This window comes from Oncorhynchus tshawytscha, unplaced genomic scaffold, assembly GCF_018296145.1.
Source record: "Oncorhynchus tshawytscha isolate Ot180627B unplaced genomic scaffold, Otsh_v2.0 Un_contig_7025_pilon_pilon, whole genome shotgun sequence".
In the NCBI taxonomy this organism is placed as follows: Eukaryota; Metazoa; Chordata; class Actinopteri; order Salmoniformes; family Salmonidae; genus Oncorhynchus; species Oncorhynchus tshawytscha.
This window is the reverse complement of record NW_024608072.1, coordinates 18,191-43,499: the sequence shown is the minus strand read 5'-3', so window position 1 is coordinate 43,499 and position 25,309 is coordinate 18,191. Positions and strand designations below refer to the sequence as shown.

General features: G+C 44.1%; 1 protein-coding gene across 2 annotated transcripts; it reads left to right on the top strand.

Moving 5' to 3' along the window:
- The first annotated feature begins 857 nt into the window (after positions 1-857).
- Positions 858-25,184, top strand: LOC112238284 (serine/threonine-protein kinase 31-like). Of its 2 annotated transcripts, XM_042312835.1 has the most exons (19): positions 858-1,026; positions 1,126-1,251; positions 3,017-3,049; positions 4,351-4,466; positions 4,741-4,897; positions 5,115-5,240; positions 5,475-5,657; positions 6,005-6,127; positions 6,509-6,628; positions 7,807-7,938; positions 13,194-13,295; positions 14,258-14,338; positions 14,593-14,718; positions 15,090-15,221; positions 15,722-15,808; positions 21,815-21,964; positions 24,025-24,156; positions 24,476-24,550; positions 24,726-25,184. In XM_042312835.1, exons 1-19 carry the CDS (start codon positions 928-930, stop codon positions 24,825-24,827), a joined length of 2,202 nt encoding a protein of 733 aa, XP_042168769.1. In that variant the 5' UTR covers positions 858-927; the 3' UTR covers positions 24,828-25,184. The 2 variants fall into 2 exon arrangements, with proteins under 2 accessions (XP_042168769.1, XP_042168770.1); XM_042312836.1 differs by lacking the exon at positions 3,017-3,049 and having other exon boundaries at positions 859-1,026.
- The last annotated feature ends 125 nt before the right edge of the window (positions 25,185-25,309 follow it).

Sequence of the window (25,309 nt, the reverse complement as noted above, 5' to 3'; positions counted from 1 at the left end):
ACTGAGTGTGTGTGAGGAGAACCATGAATACCGTAACATAGCCACCTTGTTACTTTTGCAGCATGTTTATATAAAGACTGTTTAGAGATGTAGGGGTTGCAACAAGCTCAGGATGATTGGGGTTGTTTGTAGTAGTGATTACTAACTGGGTGGTTTGTAGTGGTGATTACTAACTGGGTGGTTTGTAGTGGTGATTACTAACTGGGTGGTTTGTAGTGGTGATTACTAACTGGGTGGTTTGTAGTGGTGATTACTAACTGGGTGGTTTGTAGTGGTGATTACTAACTGGGTGGTTTGTAGTGGTGATTACTAACTGGGTGGTTTGTAGTAGGGATTACTAACTGGGTGGTTTGTAGTAGGGATTACTAACTGGGTGGTTTGTAGTAGGGATTACTAACTGGGTGGTTTGTAGTAGGGATTACTAACTGGGTGGTTTGTAGTAGGGATTACTAACTGGGTGGTTTGTAGTAGGGATTACTAACTGGGTGGTTTGTAGTAGGGATTACTAACTGGGTGGTTTGTAGTAGGGATTACTAACTGGGTGGTTTGTAGTAGGGATTACTAACTGGGTGGTTTGTAGTAGGGATTACTAACTGGGTGGTTTGTAGTAGGGATTACTAACTGGGTGGTTTGTAGTAGGGATTACTAACTGGGTGGTTGTTTATCCTATGACTGTCTGCATGCCAAATGCACCCTATTCCCTGTAAAACTTTTGACCTGAGCCCATATATAGGAAATGTGGTCCAAAATGCCCCCCCCCATTTCCTACATCCTATTCCCTAAACGGAGCACTACTTTTTACCAGGGCCCATAGTGTCAAAGTAGTCTTTTAGAGAATAGGGTTGAGCAGCCTGTGTGTTTTAACTCCTGCTCAGGGAGAAGAGCAAGGCCACAGCCCAGCATGCTGCCAACCTAGTGAAGAAGAAGATGGACCAGGAGCTGGTGGAGGAGAACCAGAAGCTGAAGGCAGAACGAGAGACCCAGCGCAGGGAGGACCAGCTGAGAGACAGCCTCTCAGAGCTCCAGGTTGAACAAACAGAGTGGAGAGACACACTGACACACTCACACGGCAAGTTTTCCAGGACATTAGTTATGTATGAGTATCGTCTTGTGTTGTAATTTCAGAAGTTGAAAGAGGAGACTGCTAATTATGCCAAAGAGGCAGAGAGATGGAAGGTGGAGAGGAACACACTCCAGAACCATTCAGAGCAGCTGGCGAAACACCTGCAAGTTGCCAAACAGGAAGTGCAGGTGAGACTGGTGTCGTATGGAGCAGATTTCTACTAGTCAATTGTCCCTGAGCACCTCCTCATGAACACATAGCATTAACGAGTCAACATTCAATTCTTAACACAGCACATTAACGAGTCAACATTCAATTCTTAACACAGCACATTAACGAGTCAACATTCGATCCTCACCACAGCACATTAACGAGTCAACATTCAATCCTCACCACAGCACATTAACGAGTCAACATTCAATCCTCACCACAGCACATTAACGAGTCAACATTCAATCCTCACCACAGCACATTAACGAGTCAACATACAATCCTCACCACAGCACATTAACGAGTCAACATTCAATCCTCACCACAGCACATTAACGAGTCAACATTCAATCCTCACCACAGCACATTAACGAGTCAACATTCAATCCTCACCACAGCACATTAACGAGTCAACATTCAATCCTCACCACAGCACATTAACGAGTCAACATTCAATCCTCACCACAGCACATTAACGAGTCAACATACAATCCTCACCACAGCACATTAACGAGTCAACATTCAATCCTCACCACAGCACATTAACGAGTCTACATTCAACCCTCACCACTGCACATTCAACCCTCACCACAGCACATTCAACCCTCACCACAGCACATTCAACCCTCAACACAGCACATTCAACCCTCACCACAGCACATTCAACCCTCACCACACCTAATCTATGGATTTCACATGACTGGAAATACAGATAGGCATCTGTTGGTAAAAAAAAAAAAGGTAGGGGCGTGATGGATCAGTGAACCAGTCAGTATCTGGAGTGACCACCATTTGCCTCATGCAGAGTGACACATCTCCTTCGCATATAGTTGATCAGGCTGTTGATTGGCCTGTGGAATGTTGTCCCACTCATTAATGGCTGTGCGGAGTTGCTGGATATTGGAGGGAACTGGAACACGCTGTCGTACACGTCGACCCAGAGCATCCCACACATGCTCAATGGGTGACATGTCTGGCAAACATGAGGCAATGGAAGTACTGGGACATTCATTCGTGAAGAGCACATTTCTCCAGCATGCCAGTTGCCATCGAAGGTGAGTATTTACCCACTGAAGTCGGTTACGACACCAAACTGGTCAGGTCAAGTCTCTGGTGAGGACGACGAGCACGCAGATGAGCTTCCCTGAGAAATTCTTTGGTTGTGCAAACCCACAGTTTCATCAAAATTAAGAAGTTGGATGTGGAGGTCCTGGGCTGGCGTGGTTACACAAGGTTTGTGGTTTTGAGGCCGGTTGGACGTACTGCAAATTCTCAAACACTATGTTGCAGGCGGCTTATGGTAGAGGAATTAACATTAAATTCTCTGGCAAAAGCTTTGATGGGCATTCCTGCAGTCAGCATGCCAATTGCATGCTCCCCCAGAACTTGAGACATCGGTGGCATTTGTGTTGTGTGACAAAACTGCACATTTTAGAGTGGCTTTTTATTGTCCCCAGCACAAGGTGCACCTGTACAATGATCATGCTGTTTAATACTCTTGATATGCCACACCTGTCAGGTGGCTGGATTATTTTGGCAAAGTAGAAATGCTCACTAACAGCGACGTAAACACATTTGTGCCCAAAATCTGAGAAAAATAAGCTTTTTGTGCAGAAATTGTATATTTTATTTCAACTCATGAAACATGGGACCAGCACTTTACATGTTGCGTTTATATTTTTGTTCAGTGTATAATGCAAATGTTTGGCTTTGTCCTCAACAATGTTTTTTTTTTTTTGGCAGGGTCCTAAGTGTGGAAGGGACATGGTAGTGCAGGTATGAGGTTTTAAGGGGATAGACCTGGGTCTGGTTTCCCAAAAGCATCTTAATGCTAAGTTCATCAATAGAACCTTCCTAGGAACATTACTAAATCTCCCAGCTGTTTCCTCAAACCATCGTTCGTAAAGTTGCACTTGAAAACTCACTTTGGTTTCATCTGCCTCAGTCTTTACAATTGAAAAATATAAAAATATGCTTAAAATGAGAAGCTAGATGACTGCATTACTTTTAAAAATGCATTAAGTTGATATCATATTGATATGTAATGTTCTGTTTGTAGGCTACACGGTCTGTCATTTTTGCCTCAATATATTTAATGTGTAACAACGTGCGCCAATGAATGATATATTTCATGTGTAACAACGTGCGCCAATGAATGATATATTTCATGTGTAACAACGTGCGCCAATGAATGATATATTTCATGTGTAACAACGTGCGCCAATGAATGAGCGCATTATGGAATAAGCCGCCTCCAATACTTGCAGCCATTAGCTGATTCAATACTTGCAGCCATTAGCAAATTCAATCAGTTTCCCACGTTGATTTAACTTCATCACATAGATTTTTGGGGTTGAAATGGCATGGAAACAATGTTGATTCAACCAGATTTTGCCCAGTGGGCCGAGAGCAGCGCTGCCTTTTCTTTCAGTATCAACACGTTGCCCAACGCACTTAGCGAACGTTCTCTCTGCGTGCTGTTTTGGGAAACGCATGTTACATCTTCGGCTGTTGCAGGAAAGATGCATCGTTAAAACACTTGTAAACCTAAATTCCAACGCTATCGGGAAGCAGGGCCCTGGGTTATAGTTAGAATGAATGTTATGAAAGACTGAAGGAACGTGAAGGTAGATAATGTGGCTAATTGGGGCGGCAGCGTAGCCTAGTGGTTAGAGGGTTGGACTAGTAACCGGAAGGTTGCAAGTTCAAATCCCCGAGCTGACAAGGTACAAATCTGTCGTTCTGCCCTTGAACAGGCAGTTAACCCACTGTTCCTAGGCCGTCATTGAAAATAAGAATTTGTTCTTAACTGACTTGCCTGGTTAAATAAAGGTAAAATTAAAAAAATAATGTCCTCATTGGCGGCATAAACAATATAGCAGGTGTCTTGTGGATGTATTCCTCCTGTCACCATTAACTTTTTTTAAAGATAAAATAAATAAATAACACTATTGTTGGAAAAGTAAGCATTTTACTGTCAATCTACAGCTGTTGTTTCCAAAGCATGTGACATACGATTTGATTTGCGCTACTGTGTCTCTGTCTTTGGTGTTTTGAATGCTTCTCCCTGTGTTTAGGCTATGAGGGGACAGTTAAAGAAGAAGGAGAAGCAGGTGGATAAGCTCCTGGACTCAGCGGTGGCTGAACGGTTCTGTCGACTGGCTAAGAGAGTCGATTCTCTGAGAGGATTAAGGTACTGTGATGGTCTGGGTTGCAAATGACGCCCTATATAGTGCACTCTGGTCGAAAGTAGTGCACTATATGGTAACGAGGTACCATTATCTGACACCCCCCCACACACACACACACACCTCTCGAATTGGAATTATTTTATTATAGAATAACGAATATTAAGTAACAATGTTTTATTACATTTATTTATTTATATATTTTTACAATTCAACATTTCACATTGAGTTACTCTTTCTATTGATTTGCATTATCGTGGTTTTATTTCTACTGGACAGAGAGAGAAACCCAGGTAACACGGATAGCGACAGCCTTACGGAGGCTATCAACATTGTCATAAACAACAGCATCTCTGCCCCGGTTGCCATGGAGAAGCTGGAGTCGGCATGGAGAGATTACAGCCTGGCTCAGGAGAAACTCAAGGCCTGTCAGATGGTCAGTCTGCATCCTACTGTTAATGGTTACATCCAAAATGGCACCCTATTCCCTATTTAGTGCACTACGTTAGACCAGGGCCCATAGTGGTCTGGTTGAAAGTAGTGCACTAAATCGGGAATAGGTTGCCATTTGGGACACAAAGACACGTTTCTCATCAGATCAGAAAACAGTTTCTCATCAGTGAAATGACCATGTTTTGGCGTCCATTTTGCAGAAGGAGCAGCTTGGGGATCTGATAGACAACCGGAATAAGGTGCGAGGTGTTCTGACTGCCACTGTAGAGTCCTTCCTTCAGGAGGCTGAGTGTTTGCCAGTCAGACAACGCATGGACAAACTGGAGGTACTGAAAATGAAAACTAGGATTCTGTCATCTGAATATTTTTTTTTCATTCAACATTCCACATTCCACAGGATTGGGGTTCTATCAAGGCTATCAGCTGAACATGCTCTGATGCATCAACATATAAGGATGTGGCACAAATAGCACCCTATTCCCTACATAGTGCACTATATAAGGTATTATTTGGGACGCGTGCTATGATCAAGCTGTTGTTCCCTTGTGTCCGTGTTACAGGAGGTGAGCTCCTCCCTGACTGCAGTGTTTGGTCCAGCCTCTATGGAGGGGGATGTTGGAGGGCAGGCCTTTGATCAGTACAGCCAGTGGAGGACTCAGAGGACTCAGCTCACCAGCTCTGTCAGAGACGGGACGGACAAGGCCCTCCAGGCCCTGTGTACCTGGTCGGAGAACGTTGGCAAGGTACAGAATGACCCGGTACCGCTTTGGTTTGGGTGAAATGAGGATGAAGAAACTTAAAAAAGAGAGTCTGGGTTTATTTCTCCCAAGCTTTTGTGTGTACTGTGAAGGGTGGGAAGGGGAAACAACTGTTCTCTTTACTAAAGTGATTGAAGATATGCCCACGGAAAATGATTTGACATGTAATTCTTCTCCAGCGGTCTTCATGGGTATGGAACTATACAGTTTGGGCCTGTTTCCCAGACACAGATTAAGCCTCGTGGACTAAGAAACATGTTTATGTTCAAAAGGTTTTTTTAGTTAAGCATTGGGCTTGTCTGGGAAATCCTAATCCTCCAATGTCCCTTCAGTTTTTCTGCCTGTCAGCTAACACAGTGGTGGGAGTGAATGACATCGTGGACGGAGTGAATGAGCTGCTGAAGCAGGCAGAGAACAACGTGGCCAAGGAGCTGGACTCTCCCCTGTCAGTCGGGGTGAGTTTGGTTGCATTCCAAATGGCACCCTATTCCCTTTTTATATAGTTCACTACTTTTGACCAGGGCCCGTATTTCACCTGTCCAGCTACATGTCAGTGAGTCTTATGGTGCTTTGAAGACAACTGGGAAACATGACGTTAGTGATCTTCAGGTCGGAAAGTTGGAGCTTTAGAAAGATGGCAGAGTTTCCTGACTTGGAATTCTGAGTTGGATGACCGTTCAAAACTACTAGCTCGCCCCCCTCCCCCCCGAGTTCCCAGTGGTCTTAAACACACTGAAGTCTGAGATTTCTCTGTTATTTTGAACACGGCATTACCTCATCGTCGTGTTTTTTTTTTTACTGTTTGTTTGTTGTTGACTTGTTTGTTTACTCAACAGGAGCAGAACAACCATGAGACCAAGGCAGTGTCCAATGCTTTCCACAAAGTCATGCAGCACATTCAGAGTGAGCAGAGTCTGCTGAGGGACATTATGGAGAAATATCTGCTCAACACCAAGGTGAGAGAGTTGTTTTCGATGTTTAAAGTGTTTACTTACCAGATTTTCCAGAAATCGAGGTTGGAAGATTCCCAGAATTGTGAGGGAATATGCAGGAAATCCAGAATCATCCAACCAAGATTTCTGGAAAACCTCAAAGTTTCCCTTAATGCTGCGACCCTAATCTGAGTAGATCTGAGTAGATCTTGCTGTTTGTCTTTAACCATATAGCTGCTCTTTCTGCTGTGTCAGAACACTAGCAGTCTGGAGATGTGCTCTTATCTCTCAAACTGATGTTTTCTCCTTTATCAAGGATGTTCTATTCAGTTTGTGTTCTATTCAGTTTGTGTTTTATTCCGTTTGTGTTCTATTCCGTTTGTGTTCTATTCCGTTTGTGTTCTATTCCGTTTGTGTTCTATTCAGTTTGTGTTCTATTCAGTTTGTGTTCTATTCAGTTTGTGTTGCATTCAGTTTGTGTTGCATTCAGTTTGTGTTGCATTCAGTTTGTGTTGCATTCAGTTTGTGTTGCATTCCGTTTGTGTTCTATTCCGTTTGTGTTCTATTCCGTTTGTTCTATTCCGTTCTATTCCGTTTGTGTTCTATTCAGTTTGTGTTCTATTCAGTTTGTGTTCTATTCAGTTTGTGTTGCATTCAGTTTGTGTTGCATTCAGTTTGTGTTGCATTCAGTTTGTGTTGCATTCAGTTTGTGTTGCATTCCGTTTGTGTTGCATTCCGTTTGTGTTGCATTCCGTTTGTGTTGCATTCCGTTTGTGTTGCATTCCGTTTGTGTTGCATTCCGTTTGTGTTGCATTCCGTTTGTGTTGCATTCCGTTTGTGTTGCATTCCGTTTGTGTTGCATTCCGTTTGTGTTCTATTCAGTTTGTGTTGCATTCCGTTTGTGTTCTATTCCGTTTGTGTTCTATTCAGTTTGTGTTCTATTCCGTTTGTGTTGCATTCCGTTTGTGTTGCATTCCGTTTGTGTTGCATTCCGTTTGTGTTCTATTCAGTTTGTGTTCTATTCAGTTTGTGTTCTATTCAGTTTGTGTTCTATTCAGTTTGTGTTCTATTCCGTTTGTGTTCTATTCAGTTTGTGTTCTATTCCGTTTGTGTTCTATTCAGTTTGTGTTGCATTCCGTTTGTGTTGCATTCCGTTTGTGTTGCATTCCGTTTGTGTTGCATTCCGTTTGTGTTCTATTCAGTTTAAGGGTGAGATGCTACAGTGGCAGAATGCTAGCCCGACTCCAGACTCTCTGTTCTCTGTGAAGAAACGTATCCGCAGCCTGAGGGCTCAGCTGAGGTGGAGACAGGTGGAGGAGGCCAGTCTGGAGGAGGTGAGAGATGAGGAAGTCTATTTAGTGCACTACTTTTTGACCATGGCTCATAAATCAAGCTGCAGTGGCAGTTGTACAGATCATTCATACAAAGGGCTTTGACTTGTCAAACGGGGCAGAAAGCGAACACATTGTTTCCTTATTAATGCAATATGTTTCCCATTTCCTTATTAATTCAGCCATTTACTTAGATAACTAGCTAGTTCAATTTAAGGGTCACTCTAATGCAGAATTCTATCCTTTTCACACAGGGAAAGAAATATAAATCTCATAAGAAATATCTTGCTGCGTCTTGTAAATGCAGATATAAAATGCTTCTTATTGTAATTTCTGTTCGGCATCAAACTAATTTCGTTCTTCAGTTGCTCTTCTCCACTTGGATGAGAATTCAGGAACGGGCATTCTATCAGCAGACAGCTCTCGGACTGATGTGGAGCTACTATTCTCCATTCTATCAGCAGACAGCTCTCGGACTGATGTGGAGCTACTATTCTCCATTCTATCAGCAGACAGCTCTCTGACTGATGTGGAGCTACTATTCTCCATTCTATCAGCAGACAGCTCTCTGACTGATGTGGAGCTACTATTCTCCATTCTATCAGCAGACAGCGCTCTGACTGATGTGGAGCTACTATTCTCCATTCTATCAGCAGACAGCTCTCTGACTGATGTGGAGCTACTATTCTCCATTCTATCAGCAGACAGCACTCTGACTGATGTGGAGCTACTATTCTCCATTCTATCAGCAGACAGCTCTCTGACTGATGTGGAGCTACTATTCTCTATTCTATCAGCAGACAGCGCTCTGACTGATGTGGAGCTACTATTCTCCATTCTATCAGCAGACAGCGCTCTGACTGATGTGTAGCTACTGTTCTCCATCATTCTATCAGCAGACAGCACTCTGACTGATGTGGAGCTACTATTCTCCATCATTCTATCAGCAGACAGCGCTCTGACTGATGTGTAGCTACTGTTCTCCATCATTCTATCAGCAGACAGCACTCTGACTGATGTGTAGCTACTGTTCTCCATCATTCTATCAGCAGACAGCACTCTGACTGATGTGTAGCTACTGTTCTCCATCATTCTATCAGCAGACAGCACTCTGACTGATGTGTAGCTACTGTTCTCCATCATTCTATCAGCAGACAGCACTCTGACTGATGTGTAGCTACTGTTCTCCATCATTCTATCAGCAGACAGCACTCTGACTGATGTGTAGCTACTATTCTCCATCATTCTATCAGCAGACAGCACTCTGACTGATGTGTAGCTACTGTTCTCCATCATTCTATCAGCAGACAGCACTCTGACTGATGTGTAGCTACTGTTCTCCATCATTCTATCAGCAGACAGCACTCTGACTGATGTGTAGCTACTGTTCTCCATCATTCTATCAGCAGACAGTGCTCTGACTGATGTGGAGCTACTTTTCTCTGGTACTTTTCTCAGTGTAGCCAGCCATTTTTTCACCATTAAAATGCCAGATGAACTTTAAACAAAACATGAGGAAATCTAGCTTGCTACATTCTTTCTATGATAAACATTAGAAATATGATGTGGCCATGCATTGTTTTTTGCAACAACAAAGACCTATCTTTTTCATTGAAAGATCATTTACTTGTGTGTCTGCCAGCCACATAGTGTTACACTTCTGTTGTAAATTACGCGATTGTCTGATGAAGGTGTTGTACTAATGTAGTGTCTGATGAAGGTGTTGTACTAATGTAGTGTCTGATGAAGGTGTTGTACTAATGTAGTGTCTGATGAAGGTGTTGTACTAATGTAGTGTCTGATGAAGGTGTTGTACTAATGTAGTGTCTGATGAGGGTGTTGTACTAATGTAGTGTCTGATGAATGTGCTGTACTAATGTAGTGTCTGATGAAGGTGTTGTACTAATGTAGTGTCTGATGAAGGTGTTGTACTAATGTAGTGTCTGATGAAGGTGTTGTACTAATGTAGTGTCTGATGAAGGTGTTGTACTAATGTAGTGTCTGATGAAGGTGCTGTACTAATGTAGTGTCTGATGAGGGTGTTGTACTAATGTAGTGTCTGATGAAGGTGCTGTACTAATGTAGTGTACTAATGTAGTGTCTGATGAAGGTGTTGTACTAATGTAGTGTCTGATGAAGGTGTTGTACTAATGTAGTGTCTGATGAAGGTGTTGTACTAATGTAGTGTCTGATGAAGGTGCTGTACTAATGTAGTGTCTGATGAAGGTGCTGTACTAATGTAGTGTCTGATGAAGGTGCTGTACTAATGTAGTGTCTGATGAAGGTGCTGTACTAATGTATTCTGTGAAGGAAAACTAGTTTCATGCCCCTGATCACTATGGAAGCAAAACAAACAAAGCCTTTCAGTATAAAACGTGACCCCTGTCAACACACAGCTGGACTCACCAGCTCCCGCTTTCTCCTGTTGTGCCATTTACAAACAAACACGTGACTGTCTCAACGGTTCTGGGGAACTACGGTGAGCTTCATAATGTGACAGGTGAAATGATCAATGCCATCTGCTTTATCTCCTAACGTATTGCACAAGTTGACTGCAGGTATTGACTTAAGTAGCTACAAATATAAAGATGTATTGAAACACTTCAACTTCCAGTAATGACATCATCATATCACTAAAATATGTACAAAACACAGACTGACCAGCCTGCTCTGCACTAATACTATGGCTGAACATGCTGTAGATGATGAATAACACCATCATATCACTAAAATATGTACAAAACACAGACTGACCAGCCTGCTCTGCACTAATACTATAGCTGAACATGTTGTAGATGATGAATAACACCATCATATCACTAAAATATGTACAAAACACAGACTGACCAGTCTGCTCTGCACTAATACTATAGCTGAACATGTTGTAGATGATGAATAACACCATCATATCACTAAAATATGTACAAAACACAGACTGACCAGTCTGCTCTGCACTAATACTATAGCTGAACATGTTGTAGATGATGAATAACACCATCATATCACTAAAATATGTACAAAACACAGACTGACCAGTCTGCTCTGCACTAATACTATAGCTGAACATGTTGTAGATGATGAATAACACCATCATATCACTAAAATATGTACAAAACACAGACTGACCAGCCTGCTCTGCACTAATACTATGGCTGAACATGCTGTAGATGATGAATAACACCATCATATCACTAAAATATGTACAAAACACAGACTGACCAGTCTGCTCTGCACTAATACTATGGCTGAACATGCTGTAGATGATGAATAACACCATCATATCACTAAAATATGTACAAAACACAGACTGACCAGCCTGCTCTGCACTAATACTATGGCTGAACATGCTGTAGATGATGAATAACACCATCATATCACTAAAATATGTACAAAACACAGACTGACCAGCCTGCTCTGCACTAATACTATGGCTGAACATGTTGTAGATGATGAATAACACCATCATATCACTAAAATATGTACAAAACACAGACTGACCAGTCTGCTCTGCACTAATACTATGGCTGAACATGCTGTAGATGATGAATAACACCATCATATCACTAAAATATGTACAAAACACAGACTGACCAGTCTGCTCTGCACTAATACTATGGCTGAACATGTTGTAGATGATGAATAACACCATCATATCACTAAAATATGTACAAAACACAGACTGACCAGCCTGCTCTGCACTAATACTATGGCTGAACATGTTGTAGATGATGAATAACATCATCATATCACTAAAATATGTACAAAACACAGACTGACCAGCCTGCTCTGCACTAATACTATGGCTGAACATGCTGTAGATGATGAATAACATCATCATATCACTAAAATATGTACAAAACACAGACTGACCAGTCTGCTCTGCACTAATACTATAGCTGAACATGCTGTAGATGATGAATAACATCATCATATCACTAAAATATGTACAAAAACACAGACTGACCAGCCTGCTCTGCACTAATACTATGGCTGAACATGCTGTAGATGATGAATAACATCATCATATCACTAAAATATGTACAAAAACACAGACTGACCAGCCTGCTCTGCACTAATACTATGGCTGAACATGCTGTAGATGATGAATAACACCATCATATCACTAAAATATGTACAAAACACAGACTGACCAGTCTGCTCTGCACTAATACTATGGCTGAACATGCTGTAGATGATGAATAACATCATCATATCACTAAAATATGTACAAAACACAGACTGACCAGCCTGCTCTGCACTAATACTATGGCTGAACATGTTGTAGATGATGAATAACACCATCATATCACTAAAATATGTACAAAACACAGACTGACCAGTCTGCTCTGCACTAATACTATGGCTGAACATGCTGTAGATGATGAATAACACCATCATATCACTAAAATATGTACAAAACACAGACTGACCAGCCTGCTCTGCACTAATACTATGGCTGAACATGCTGTAGATGATGAATAACACCATCATATCACTAAAATATGTACAAAGCACAGACTGACCAGCCTGCTCTGCACTAATACTATAGCTGAACATGCTGTAGATGATGAAAAACACCATCATATCACTAAAATATGTACAAAACACAGACTGACCAGCCTGCTCTGCACTAATACTATGGCTGAACATGTTGTAGATGATGAATAACACCATCATATCACTAAAATATGTACAAAACACAGACTGACCAGCCTGCTCTGCACTAATACTATGGCTGAACATGTTGTAGATGATGAATAACACCATCATATCACTAAAATATGTACAAAACACAGACTGACCAGCCTGCTCTGCACTAATACTATGGCTGAACATGTTGTAGATGATGAATAACACCATCATATCACTAAAATATGTACAAAACACAGACTGACCAGCCTGCTCTGCACTAATACTATGGCTGAACATGCTGTAGATGACGAAAGTGGAGACATGGAGAATAGTTCTGTATTGAAAAACTTACCCCCCCAAAATATTTTATAAACGGTATTGAAAAACCAATCTTTGGCTATTTCCAAATAGCCGGTATACCGCCCCAGAACAGCCCCAGAACAGCCCCAGAACAGTCCTAGAACAGTCCCAGAACAGTCCCAGAACAGCTGGCTTGTCTGCATAGGATTCCCAGCTCATGTGCTCAATTTGTATAGTTATAATGGCAGAATGATTTCCTGTGAATGCAGTAGTGATTAGAGTGGTAATATAGCAAAGGGAGGTTTATTCATGGTTTCTCCTGTCAGGCTGAAGATTTTGACCTAACGGAGATTCTGAAGAAGAAGGAAGAGATTGCTGAGACCAGAAACACTCTTTTCCACGAAATCGGTCAAGAAAGAAATGAATATGTACGTTACATGTTCCAACATCTTTCTGTCATTCTAATTCTGTCATTTATATGTTCTGTCATTATAATTCTGTCATTTATATGTTCTATCATTCTAATTCTGTCATTTATACTGATGTTCTGTCATTCTAATTCTGTCATTTATGTTCTGTCATTCTAATTCTGTCATTTATGTTCTGTCATTCTAATTCTGTCATTTATGTTCTGTCATTCTAATTCTGTCATTTATATGTTCTGTCATTCTAATTCTGTCATTTATATGTTCTGTCATTTATATGTTCTGTCATTTATATGTTCTGTCATTCTAATTCTGTCATTTATATGTTCTGTCATTCTAATTCTGTCATTTATATGTTCTGTCATTCTAATTCTGTCATTTATATGTTCTGTCATTCTAATTCTGTCATTTATATGTTCTGTCATTTATATGTTCTGTCATTTATATGTTCTGTCATTCTAATTCTGTCATATGTTCTGTCATTCTAATTCTGTCATATATTCTGTCATATGTTCTGTCATTCTAATTCTGTCATTTATATGTTCTGTCATTTATATGTTCTGTCATTCTAATTCTGTCATTTATATGTTCTGTCATATGTTCGGTCATTTATATGTTCTGTCATTCTAATTCTGTCATTTATATGTTCTGCCATTCTAATTGTCATTTATATGTTCTGTCATTCTAATTCTGTCATATGTTCTGTCATTCTCATTCTGTCATATGTTCTGTCATTCTCATTCTGTCATATGTTCTGTCATTCTCATTCTGTCATATGTTCTGTCATTCTCATTCTGTCATATGTTCTGTCATTCTCATTCTGTCATATGTTCTGTCATTCTCATTCTGTCATATGTTCTGTCATTGTAATTCTGTGTTCCAACTAAGTCCAGGAACACTTCCACAATGTGTAAGTTCCACTCATCACACCCCTCCCTAATAGCTGTGTCATGTTTGTGTTGTAGATGAAGCTCAGTGCTCTGGCTGAAGGCTGCTGTCCTGAGCTCCCCCTGCTCTACCCTGAGGCAGACATCCACAGCCACATGGTGAGACACAACCTGAGTCCTGACTGATCCAACTATACCTCTGTACAAGACCATATGGAAACCAGGACATGGTCACATTGTGCTGCAGTTCTGTCCCCTAGTGGAGATCTGTGAATGTGTCCAGTGTTATTTCACTGTGTTCCTAATTACCATGTTCTCATCATGTATGTATTATTAGCAGCACCTACGTATTTCACAGATGTGAGTATGATGACCACAGCCGTGTGTGTGTGTGTGTGTGTGTGTGTGTGCAGAGCTCTGGAGGTCTGGTGGTGAAGAGTCTGGACAGGGACATGTTTGACGCTGAGCCCATGAAGGAGCTGAGTGGACGCAGGCCTCTGGTCTGTACTGAGTTCCAGGGACAGAGGGTCATACTCAAGGTAACCCCTTTTTCACACAACTTTTTAGGGCTACGTCCCAAATAGCACCCTATTCTCTATATAGTGCACTACTTTTGACTAGGGGCCGATAGAGCTCTGGTTAAAAGTAGTGCACTATATATGGAATAGGGTGCCATATGGGAGTTAGAGTTCCACATTTACACAATGTTTTTAACCTGTAAGGCTGTCAGGCCCAAATGTGAGCAAACATTTTGAAGCAGAATGATTGTTCTTTTTGAACATGTTCAGGTATTACTGTTCCTGTTTATAGACGTGTTGATCTCGTTTAGTGCCAACTGAAAGACCCTGGTCTTTTGACAGAGGTTTAGCTGTTATCCTTATTGGTGGTTGGTGTCTGGTTTCCCTGTCAGGGTTACACTGTGAATGAGGAGGCAGAGGCCAGAGTGTTGGAGAGAACCACCCAGTTTCACAGAACCAGGACTCAGCGGGAGAGTCAGACTGACACTGGAATACTCCCTCTTCTGGCACTGTTCTTTGGCAAGGTACTGCTCACTCAGCTTCCCTGTCTCGACCCAGTCACTAAGCTTCATATGTCTTCCTGTCTTACAAGCCACATGATCTGAGGAACTTGACTTAGACTTAAAGACAATTTATGCATGATCTGAAAATGCGTTCGGAGGCTTCGTATGGAGGGTGTGATGTAATTGCGGAGCCTCCTGAGGCGTGCAGAGGCCAAGTCAAGCTCTGTACCGCATCGCCGTGAGCCTCCCAAATTTTGTAACAATGCAGAGGGCTCTGTTTAGCTCTTGACATGATTGGTTGACAGTAGGTGGGGGCATTACGTCCTGTATAAACACACACTTCCTTCACAACAGCTCTGCTCCCCTAAGCGGGGGAAGTATGAAAGCCCTGAAGTCTGTGGAGGCTACATCGTAGGGAATGTTGTACAACCACTTCAGATGTCTGATTGACCAGGCAGAACATGTTAGAGAGGTCGTGTTCTCCATTTGTCATGATGTCACTATGAACCCTTCTCTTTCAGTCAGACCCTCTTGCCTATGTGATGGTGCCATACTTCCCCAATGGAAGTCTCTGGAATGTTCAGGCTGCCAAACCCCTAACTGCCTCAGTGAGTTCTCTCGACTACCTTCCTCATATTTCACGTTTAGAGTAACAAAACTCTCCCAAAATTCCCAGGTTTCCAGAAATCTCAGTTGGAGGAGTCCCTTTCTTCCAACAGAGTTTTCTGGAAAATCGGGCAGTTTTGGAACCTTATTCACATGCCCTTGTTTTGTAGTAGTATAACACATTGACCTACTGTCCCGTCTCTCCCATCAGGAGACTGGTAGTGTGACACATTGACCTACTGTCCTGTCTCTCCCATAAGGAGACTGGTAGTATAACACATTGACCTACTGTCCTGTCTCTCCCATCAGGAGACTGGTAGTATAACACATTGACCTACTGTCCTGTCTCTCCCATAAGGAGACTGGTAGTATAACACATTGACCTACTGTCCTGTCTCTCCCATCAGACTGGTAGTATAACACATTGACCTACTGTCCTGTCTCTCCCATCAGACTGGTAGTATAACACATTGACCTACTGTCCTGTCTCTCCCATAAGGAGACTGGTAGTGTAACACATTGACCTACTGTCCTGTCTCTCCCATCAGACTGGTAGTATAACACATTGACCTACTGTCCTGTCTCTCCCATCAGGAGACTGGTAGTATAACACATTGACCTACTGTCCTGTCTCTCCCATCAGGAGACTGGTAGTATAACACATTGACCTACTGTCCTGTCTCTCCCATAAGGAGACTGGTAGTATAACACATTGACCTACTGTCCTGTCTCTCCCATCAGGAGACTGGTAGTATAACACATTGACCTACTGTCCTGTCTCTCCCATCAGGAGACTGGTAGTGTAACACATTGACCTACTGTCCTGTCTCTCCCATCAGACTGGTAGTATAACACATTGACCTGCTGTCCTGTCTCTCCCATCAGGAGACTGGTAGTGTGACCTACTGTCCTGTCTCTCCCATCAGGAGACTGGTAGTATAACACATTGACCTACTGTCCTGTCTCTCCCATCAGGAGACTGGTAGTATAACACATTGACCTACTGTCCCGTCTCTCCCATCAGGAGACTGGTAGTATAACACATTGACCTACTGTCCCGTCTCTCCCATCAGACTGGTAGTATAACACATTGACCTACTGTCCTGTCTCTCCCATCAGGAGACTGGTAGTATAACACATTGACCTACTGTCCCGTCTCTCCCATCAGGAGACTGGTAGTATAACACATTGACCTACTGTCCCGTCTCTCCCATCAGGAGACTGGTAGTATAACACATTGACCTACTGTCCCGTCTCTCCCATAAGGAGACTGGTAGTATAACACATTGACCTACTGTCCTGTCTCTCCCATAAGGAGACTGGTAGTATAACACATTGACCTACTGTCCTGTCTCTCCCATCAGACTGGTAGTATAACACATTGACCTACTGTCCTGTCTCTCCCATAAGGAGACTGGTAGTGTAACACATTGACCTACTGTCCTGTCTCTCCCATCAGACTGGTAGTATAACACATTGACCTACTGTCCTGTCTCTCCCATCAGGAGACTGGTAGTATAACACATTGACCTACTGTCCTGTCTCTCCCATCAGGAGACTGGTAGTATAACACATTGACCTACTGTCCTGTCTCTCCCATAAGGAGACTGGTAGTATAACACATTGACCTACTGTCCTGTCTCTCCCATCAGGAGACTGGTAGTATAACACATTGACCTACTGTCCTGTCTCTCCCATCAGGAGACTGGTAGTGTAACACATTGACCTACTGTCCTGTCTCTCCCATCAGACTGGTAGTATAACACATTGACCTGCTGTCCTGTCTCTCCCATCAGGAGACTGGTAGTGTGACCTACTGTCCTGTCTCTCCCATCAGGAGACTGGTAGTATAACACATTGACCTACTGTCCTGTCTCTCCCATCAGGAGACTGGTAGTATAACACATTGACCTACTGTCCCGTCTCTCCCATCAGGAGACTGGTAGTATAACACATTGACCTACTGTCCCGTCTCTCCCATCAGACTGGTAGTGTAACACATTGACCTACTGTCCTGTCTCTCCCATCAGACTGGTAGTATAACACATTGACCTACTGTCCCGTCTCTCCCATCAGGAGACTGGTAGTATAACACATTGACCTACTGTCCCGTCTCTCCCATCAGGAGACTGGTAGTATAACACATTGACCTACTGTCCCGTCTCTCCCATCAGGAGACTGGTAGTGTAACACATTGACCTACTGTCCTGTCTCTCCCATCAGACTGGTAGTATAACACATTGACCTGCTGTCCTGTCTCTCCCATCAGGAGACTGGTAGTATAACACATTGACCTACTGTCCTGTCTCTCCCATCAGGAGACTGGTAGTGTGACCTACTGTCCTGTCTCTCCCATCAGGAGACTGGTAGTGTAACACATTGACCTACTGTCCTGTCTCTCCCATCAGGAGACTGGTAGTGTGACCTACTGTCCTGTCTCTCCCATCAGGAGACTGGTAGTATAACACATTGACCTACTATCCTGTCTCTCCCATAAGGAGACTGGTAGTATAACACATTGACCTACTGTCCTGTCTCTCCCATAAGGAGACTGGTAGTATAACACATTGACCTACTGTCCTGTCTCTCCCATCAGGAGACTGGTAGTATAACACATTGACCTACTGTCCTGTCTCTCCCATAAGGAGACTGGTAGTATAACACATTGACCTACTGTCCTGTCTCTCCCATCAGGAGACTGGTAGTATAACACATTGACCTACTGTCCTGTCTCTCCCATCAGGAGACTGGTAGTGTAACACATTGACCTACTGTCCTGTCTCTCCCATCAGACTGGTAGTATAACACATTGACCTGCTGTCCTGTCTCTCCCATCAGGAGACTGGTAGTGTGACCTACTGTCCTGTCTCTCCCATCAGGAGACTGGTAGTATAACACATTGACCTACTGTCCTGTCTCTCCCATCAGGAGACTGGTAGTATAACACATTGACCTACTGTCCCGTCTCTCCCATCAGGAGACTGGTAGTATAACACATTGACCTACTGTCCCGTCTCTCCCATCAGGAGACTGGTAGTGTAACACATTGACCTACTGTCCTGTCTCTCCCATCAGACTGGTAGTATAACACATTGACCTGCTGTCCTGTCTCTCCCATCAGGAGACTGGTAGTATAACACATTGACCTACTGTCCTGTCTCTCCCATCAGGAGACTGGTAGTGTGACCTACTGTCCTGTCTCTCCCATCAGGAGACTGGTAGTGTAACACATTGACCTACTGTCCTGTCTCTCCCATCAGGAGACTGGTAGTGTGACCTACTGTCCTGTCTCTCCCATCAGGAGACTGGTAGTATAACACATTGACCTACTGTCCTGTCTCTCCCATCAGGAGACTGGTAGTGTGACCTACTGTCCTGTCTCTCCCATCAGGAGACTGGTAGTGTAACACATTGACCTACTGTCCTGTCTCTCCCATCAGGAGACTGGTAGTGTGACCTACTGTCCTGTCTCTCCCATCAGGAGACTGGTAGTATAACACATTGACCTACTGTCCTGTCTCTCCCATCAGGAGACTGGTAGTGTAACACATTGACCTACTGTCCCGTCTCTCCCATCAGGAGACTGGTAGTATAACACATTGACCTACTGTCCTGTCTCTCCCATCAGGGGACTGGTAGTATAACACATTGACCTACTGTCCTGTCTCTCCCATCAGACTGGTAGTATAACACATTGACCTACTGTCCTGTCTCTCCCATCAGACTGGTAGTATAACACATTGACCTACTGTCCTGTCTCTCCCATCAGGAGACTGGTAGTATAACACATTGACCTACTGTCCTGTCTCTCCCATCAGACTGGTAGTATAACACATTGACCTACTGTCCTGTCTCTCCCATCAGGAGACTGGTAGTATAACACATTGACCTACTGTCCTGTCTCTCCCATCAGACTGGTAGTATGACACATTGACCTACTGTCCTGTCTCTCCCATCAGACTGGTAGTATAACACATTGACCTGCTGTCCTGTCTCTCCCATCAGGAGACTGGTAGTATAACACATTGACCTACTGTCCTGTCTCTCCCATCAGGAGACTGGTAGTGTGACCTACTGTCCTGTCTCTCCCATCAGGAGACTGGTAGTGTAACACATTGACCTACTGTCCTGTCTCTCCCATCAGGAGACTGGTAGTGTGACCTACTGTCCTGTCTCTCCCATCAGGAGACTGGTAGTATAACACATTGACCTACTGTCCTGTCTCTCCCATCAGGAGACTGGTAGTATAACACATTGACCTACTGTCCTGTCTCTCCCATCAGGAGACTGGTAGTGTAACACATTGACCTACTGTCCTGTCTCTCCCATCAGGAGACTGGTAGTATAACACATTGACCTACTGTCCTGTCTCTCCCATCAGGAGACTGGTAGTGTAACACATTGACCTACTGTCCTGTCTCTCCCATCAGGAGACTGGTAGTATAACACATTGACCTACTGTCCTGTCTCTCCCATCAGGAGACTGGTAGTATAACACATTGACCTACTGTCCTGTCTCTCCCATCAGGAGACTGGTAGTGTAACACATTGACCTACTGTCCTGTCTCCCCCATCAGGAGACTGGTAGTGTAACACATTGACCTACTGTCCTGTCTCTCCCATCAGGAGACTGGTAGTATAACACATTGACCTACTGTCCTGTCTCTCCCATCAGGAGACTGGTAGTGTAACACATTGACCTACTGTCCTGTCTCCCCCATCAGGAGACTGGTAGTGTAACACATTGACCTACTGTCCTGTCTCTCCCATCAGGAGACTGGTAGTATAACACATTGACCTACTGTCCTGTCTCTCCCATCAGACTGGTAGTATAACACATTGACCTACTGTCCTGTCTCTCCCATCAGACTGGTAGTATAACACATTGACCTACTGTCCTGTCTCTCCCATCAGACTGGTAGTATAACACATTGACCTACTGTCCTGTCTCTCCCATCAGGAGACTGGTAGTATAACACATTGACCTACTGTCCTGTCTCTCCCATCAGGGGACTGGTAGTATAACACATTGACCTACTGTCCTGTCTCTCCCATCAGGAGACTGGTAGTGTAACACATTGACCTACTGTCCCGTCTCTCCCATCAGGAGACTGGTAGTATAACACATTGACCTACTGTCCTGTCTCTCCCATCAGGAGACTGGTAGTATAACACATTGACCTACTGTCCTGTCTCTCCCATCAGACTGGTAGTATAACACATTGACCTACTGTCCTGTCTCTCCCATCAGGAGACTGGTAGTATAACACATTGACCTACTGTCCTGTCTCTCCCATCAGGAGACTGGTAGTATAACACATTGACCTACTGTCCTGTCTCTCCCATCAGACGACTGGTAGTATAACACATTGACCTACTGTCCTGTCTCTCCCATCAGGAGACTGGTAGTATAACACATTGACCTACTGTCCTGTCTCTCCCATCAGACTGGTAGTATAACACATTGACCTACTGTCCTGTCTCTCCCATCAGGGGACTGGTAGTATAACACATTGACCTACTGTTCTGTCTCTCCCATCAGACTGGTAGTATAACACATTGACCTACTGTCCTGTCTCTCCCATCAGACTGGTAGTATAACACATTGACCTACTGTCCTGTCTCTCCCATCAGACTGGTAGTATAACACATTGACCTACTGTCCTGTCTCTCCCATCAGACTGGTAGTATAACACATTGACCTACTGTCCTGTCTCTCCCATCAGGAGACTGGTAGTATAACACATTGACCTACTGTCCTGTCTCTCCCATCAGACTGGTAGTATAACACATTGACCTACTGTCCTGTCTCTCCCATCAGACTGGTAGTATAACACATTGACCTACTGTCCTGTCTCTCCCATCAGACTGGTAGTGTAACACATTGACCTACTGTCCTGTCTCTCCCATCAGACTGGTAGTATAACACATTGACCTACTGTCCTGTCTCTCCCATCAGGAGACTGGTAGTATAACACATTGACCTACTGTCCTGTCTCTCCGATCAGGAGACTGTGAAGGTGATGAGAGGCGTGGCCAGGGGCCTCCAGGCCCTCCACGCTGCAGGCGTCACCCATGCCTCCCTCAACCCCAACAACGTCTTCGTCCTCCACCGACACCAAGGCATGGTGGGAGACTACGACTTCATAAAGACTCCTGTGAGTAGCCTTTCCTCAATCCTAACTTGGAGGCTAAAGAAACGCCTGTTTAGGAGAGGTGCTGGCTAGCGGAGTAGAACACCTGTTTAGGAGAGGTGCTGGCTAGCGGAGTAGAACACCTGTTTAGGAGAGGTGCTGGCTAGCGGAGGAGTAGAACACCTGTTTAGGCGAGGTGCTGGCTAGCGGAGTAGAACACCTGTTTAGTAGAGGTGCTGGCTAGAGGAGTAGAGCACCTGTTTAGGAGAGGTGCTGGCTAGCGGAGTAGAACACCTGTTTAGGAGAGGTGCTGGCTAGAGGAGTAGAGCACCTGTTTAGGAGAGGTGCTGGCTAGCGGAGTAGAACACCTGTTTAGGAGAGGTGCTGGCTAGCGGAGTAGAACACCTGTTTAGGAGAGGTGCTGGCTAGCGGAGGAGTAGAACACTTGTTTAGGCGAGGTGCTGGCTAGCGGAGTAGAACACCTGTTTAGGAGAGGTGCTGGCTAGCGGAGGAGTAGAACACCTGTTTAGGCGAGGTGCTGGCTAGCGGAGGAGTAGAACACCTGTTTAGGAGAGGTGCTGGCTAGAGGAGTAGAACACCTGTTTAGGAGAGGTGCTGGCTAGAGGAGTAGAACACCTGTTTAGGAGAGGTGCTGGCTAGCAGAGTAGAACACCTGTTTAGGAGAGGTGCTGGCTAGAGGAGTAGAACACCTGTTTAGGAGAGGTGCTGGCTAGCGGAGTAGAACACCTGTTTAGGAGAGGTGCTGGCTAGCGGAGTAGAACACCTGTTTAGGAGAGGTGCTGGCTAGCGGAGTAGAACACCTGTTTAGTAGAGGTGCTGGCTAGAGGAGTAGAGCACCTGTTTAGGAGAGGTGCTGGCTAGCGGAGTAGAACACCTGTTTAGTAGAGGTGCTGGCTAGCGGAGGAGTAGAACACCTGTTTAGGCGAGGTGCTGGCTAGCGGAGGAGTAGAACACCTGTTTAGGAGAGGTGCTGGCTAGAGGAGTAGAACACCTGTTTAGGAGAGGTGCTGGCTAGAGGAGTAGAACACCTGTTTAGGAGAGGTGCTGGCTAGCGGAGTAGAACACCTGTTTAGGAGAGGTGCTGGCTAGAGGAGTAGAACACCTGTTTAGGAGAGGTGCTGGCTAGCGGAGTAGAACACCTGTTTAGGAGAGGTGCTGGCTAGCGGAGTAGAACACCTGTTTAGGAGAGGTGCTGGCTAGCGGAGTAGAACACCTGTTTAGTAGAGGTGCTGGCTAGAGGAGTAGAGCACCTGTTTAGGAGAGGTGCTGGCTAGCGGAGTAGAACACCTGTTTAGTAGAGGTGCTGGCTAGAGGAGTAGAGCACCTGTTTAGGAGAGGTGCTGGCTAGCGGAGTAGAACACCTGTTTAGGAGAGGTGCTGGCTAGCGGAGTAGAACACCTGTTTAGGAGAGGTGCTGGCTAGAGGAGTAGAGCACCTGTTTAGGAGAGGTGCTGGCTAGAGGAGTAGAACACCTGTTTAGGAGAGGTGCTGGCTAGAGGAGTAGAACACCTGTTTAGGAGAGGTGCTGGCTAGAGGAGTAGAGCACCTGTTTAGGAGAGGTGCTGGCTAGAGGAGTAGAACACCTGTTTAGGTGAGGTGCTGGCTAGAGGAGTAGAACACCTGTTTAGAAGAGGTGCTGGCTAGAGGAGTAGAACACCTGTTTAGGAGAGGTGCTGGCTATTACTTCAAAGTAAAGGAGAACTGCACACTAGGAACTCAGATGTAATAACCTAATAACCAACGTTTCAACAGACAAGCTGTCTTCATCAGGGTATAATGACAAACACTGTGGGGTGACTAGTTTCTATAGTGTCAAAGGACACACACAGGTGTCTGTAATCATGGCCGGGTGTGGCCTGATCATTGGTCTAAAAAATAACATACAGAAAACATGAATGGACAGCACAACCCTAATTTACCACATCTCTCTCATCAAACAAAAACAACTGTTTTCCCCTTCCATTTTAAATACATTATCTCATGTACCTTGGTTTCTTTTACACCTGTCTGAATGAGCGCCACGTATGGTTGTTTCATGGTTGTACCCACCATGTTGGTTCCAGGTACAGAGGGCAGTGGACAGTGGGATGGTGGCCGGCTCTATCAGCCTGGTGGCCCCGGAGCTCCGTCAGACACAAGGCACACCACCTACTCCAGCCTGTGACATGTACTCCTACGGCTGCCTGCTGTTCTGGGTAAAACACCTTCATGTTGCCCTCTCTGTAGATCAGCCCAGGTCTCTGTATAACACAAGATGGATGGCTCTATAGCTCGTGGTCAAGCAGCTTTGGGACAGAGTGGAATACAGCAGGAATTGATATGTATTCTAAGGGGTTTTAGGGAATCTCTGACATGTCATGCAGGAGAAATCATTAGCAGAAGTTAATGATAGCATTGAATATTCATCTGGAGAGACTCGAGGAGATGTGAACAATAGACTTGTTGAAAAGAAGCTCTCAGTAAGCAGTTGGGTCCATACCATTTATTTTTTGGCTTCAACAACTCTGTTTGCAGCTGCATGCCCCAGGGTTCAACGGGGATCTGGATAGTGGAAGCAGACTGGCCCTGGATATCAGCGGAGTGAAACTGGTCAGTAACCCTGATGGCCTTTTCATGTTTCAATTCATTTAGAATGCATTTTAGTTTTGCTCCCAAAGTGCAGGTCAGTTTTAATTAGGAGAATAATACATGTCATTTTTAACTCGTTTTCCATTGAAAGACAGTCACAAAGTGCTTAAAGGATGTTGTGTGTCCTCTTGTCCAGGAGGACAAACTCCAAGCCCTGCTGTCTAAGCTGCTGGTGTGTGTTGGAAGACTGACTGCTGCTGAGACCCTGGTTGATGACTACTTCCTGTCTGACCAGTAACCAGGCAACTGGTACATACTGGGATAGTTTGGTCGACAGTTTTACTTTAATATTAGTCTGTTTAGCTAACATTCCACTCCGTGACATGCCAAATATAGTTTACTATGTCAAGAAGTGGAATAATGGCTAAACAGACCAGTATCCAGACTACTTCAATACTACAATGTTTTGTTGATCTCCCAATATAAAAGCACAATATATTTGTCAGTCTGCTGATTTAAAAGCACAGTATCATGTTGTTTAACTGTATATTATTTTCCTTTTTAAATGTTCTGTTCAGTAACTAGGTGATGTTGGAGTACCCTGTCTTGCAGTTGTCACTTTCTAGAGTAAATAAAATACACGTTCTGAGATGGACCTGATCTGTATGGACCTGATCTGTATGGACCTGATCTGTATGGACCTGATCTGTATGGACCTGGTCTGTATGGACCTGGTCTCATTTAGAACTCAAAGGGAACCACCACCAGCACAATGCTTTC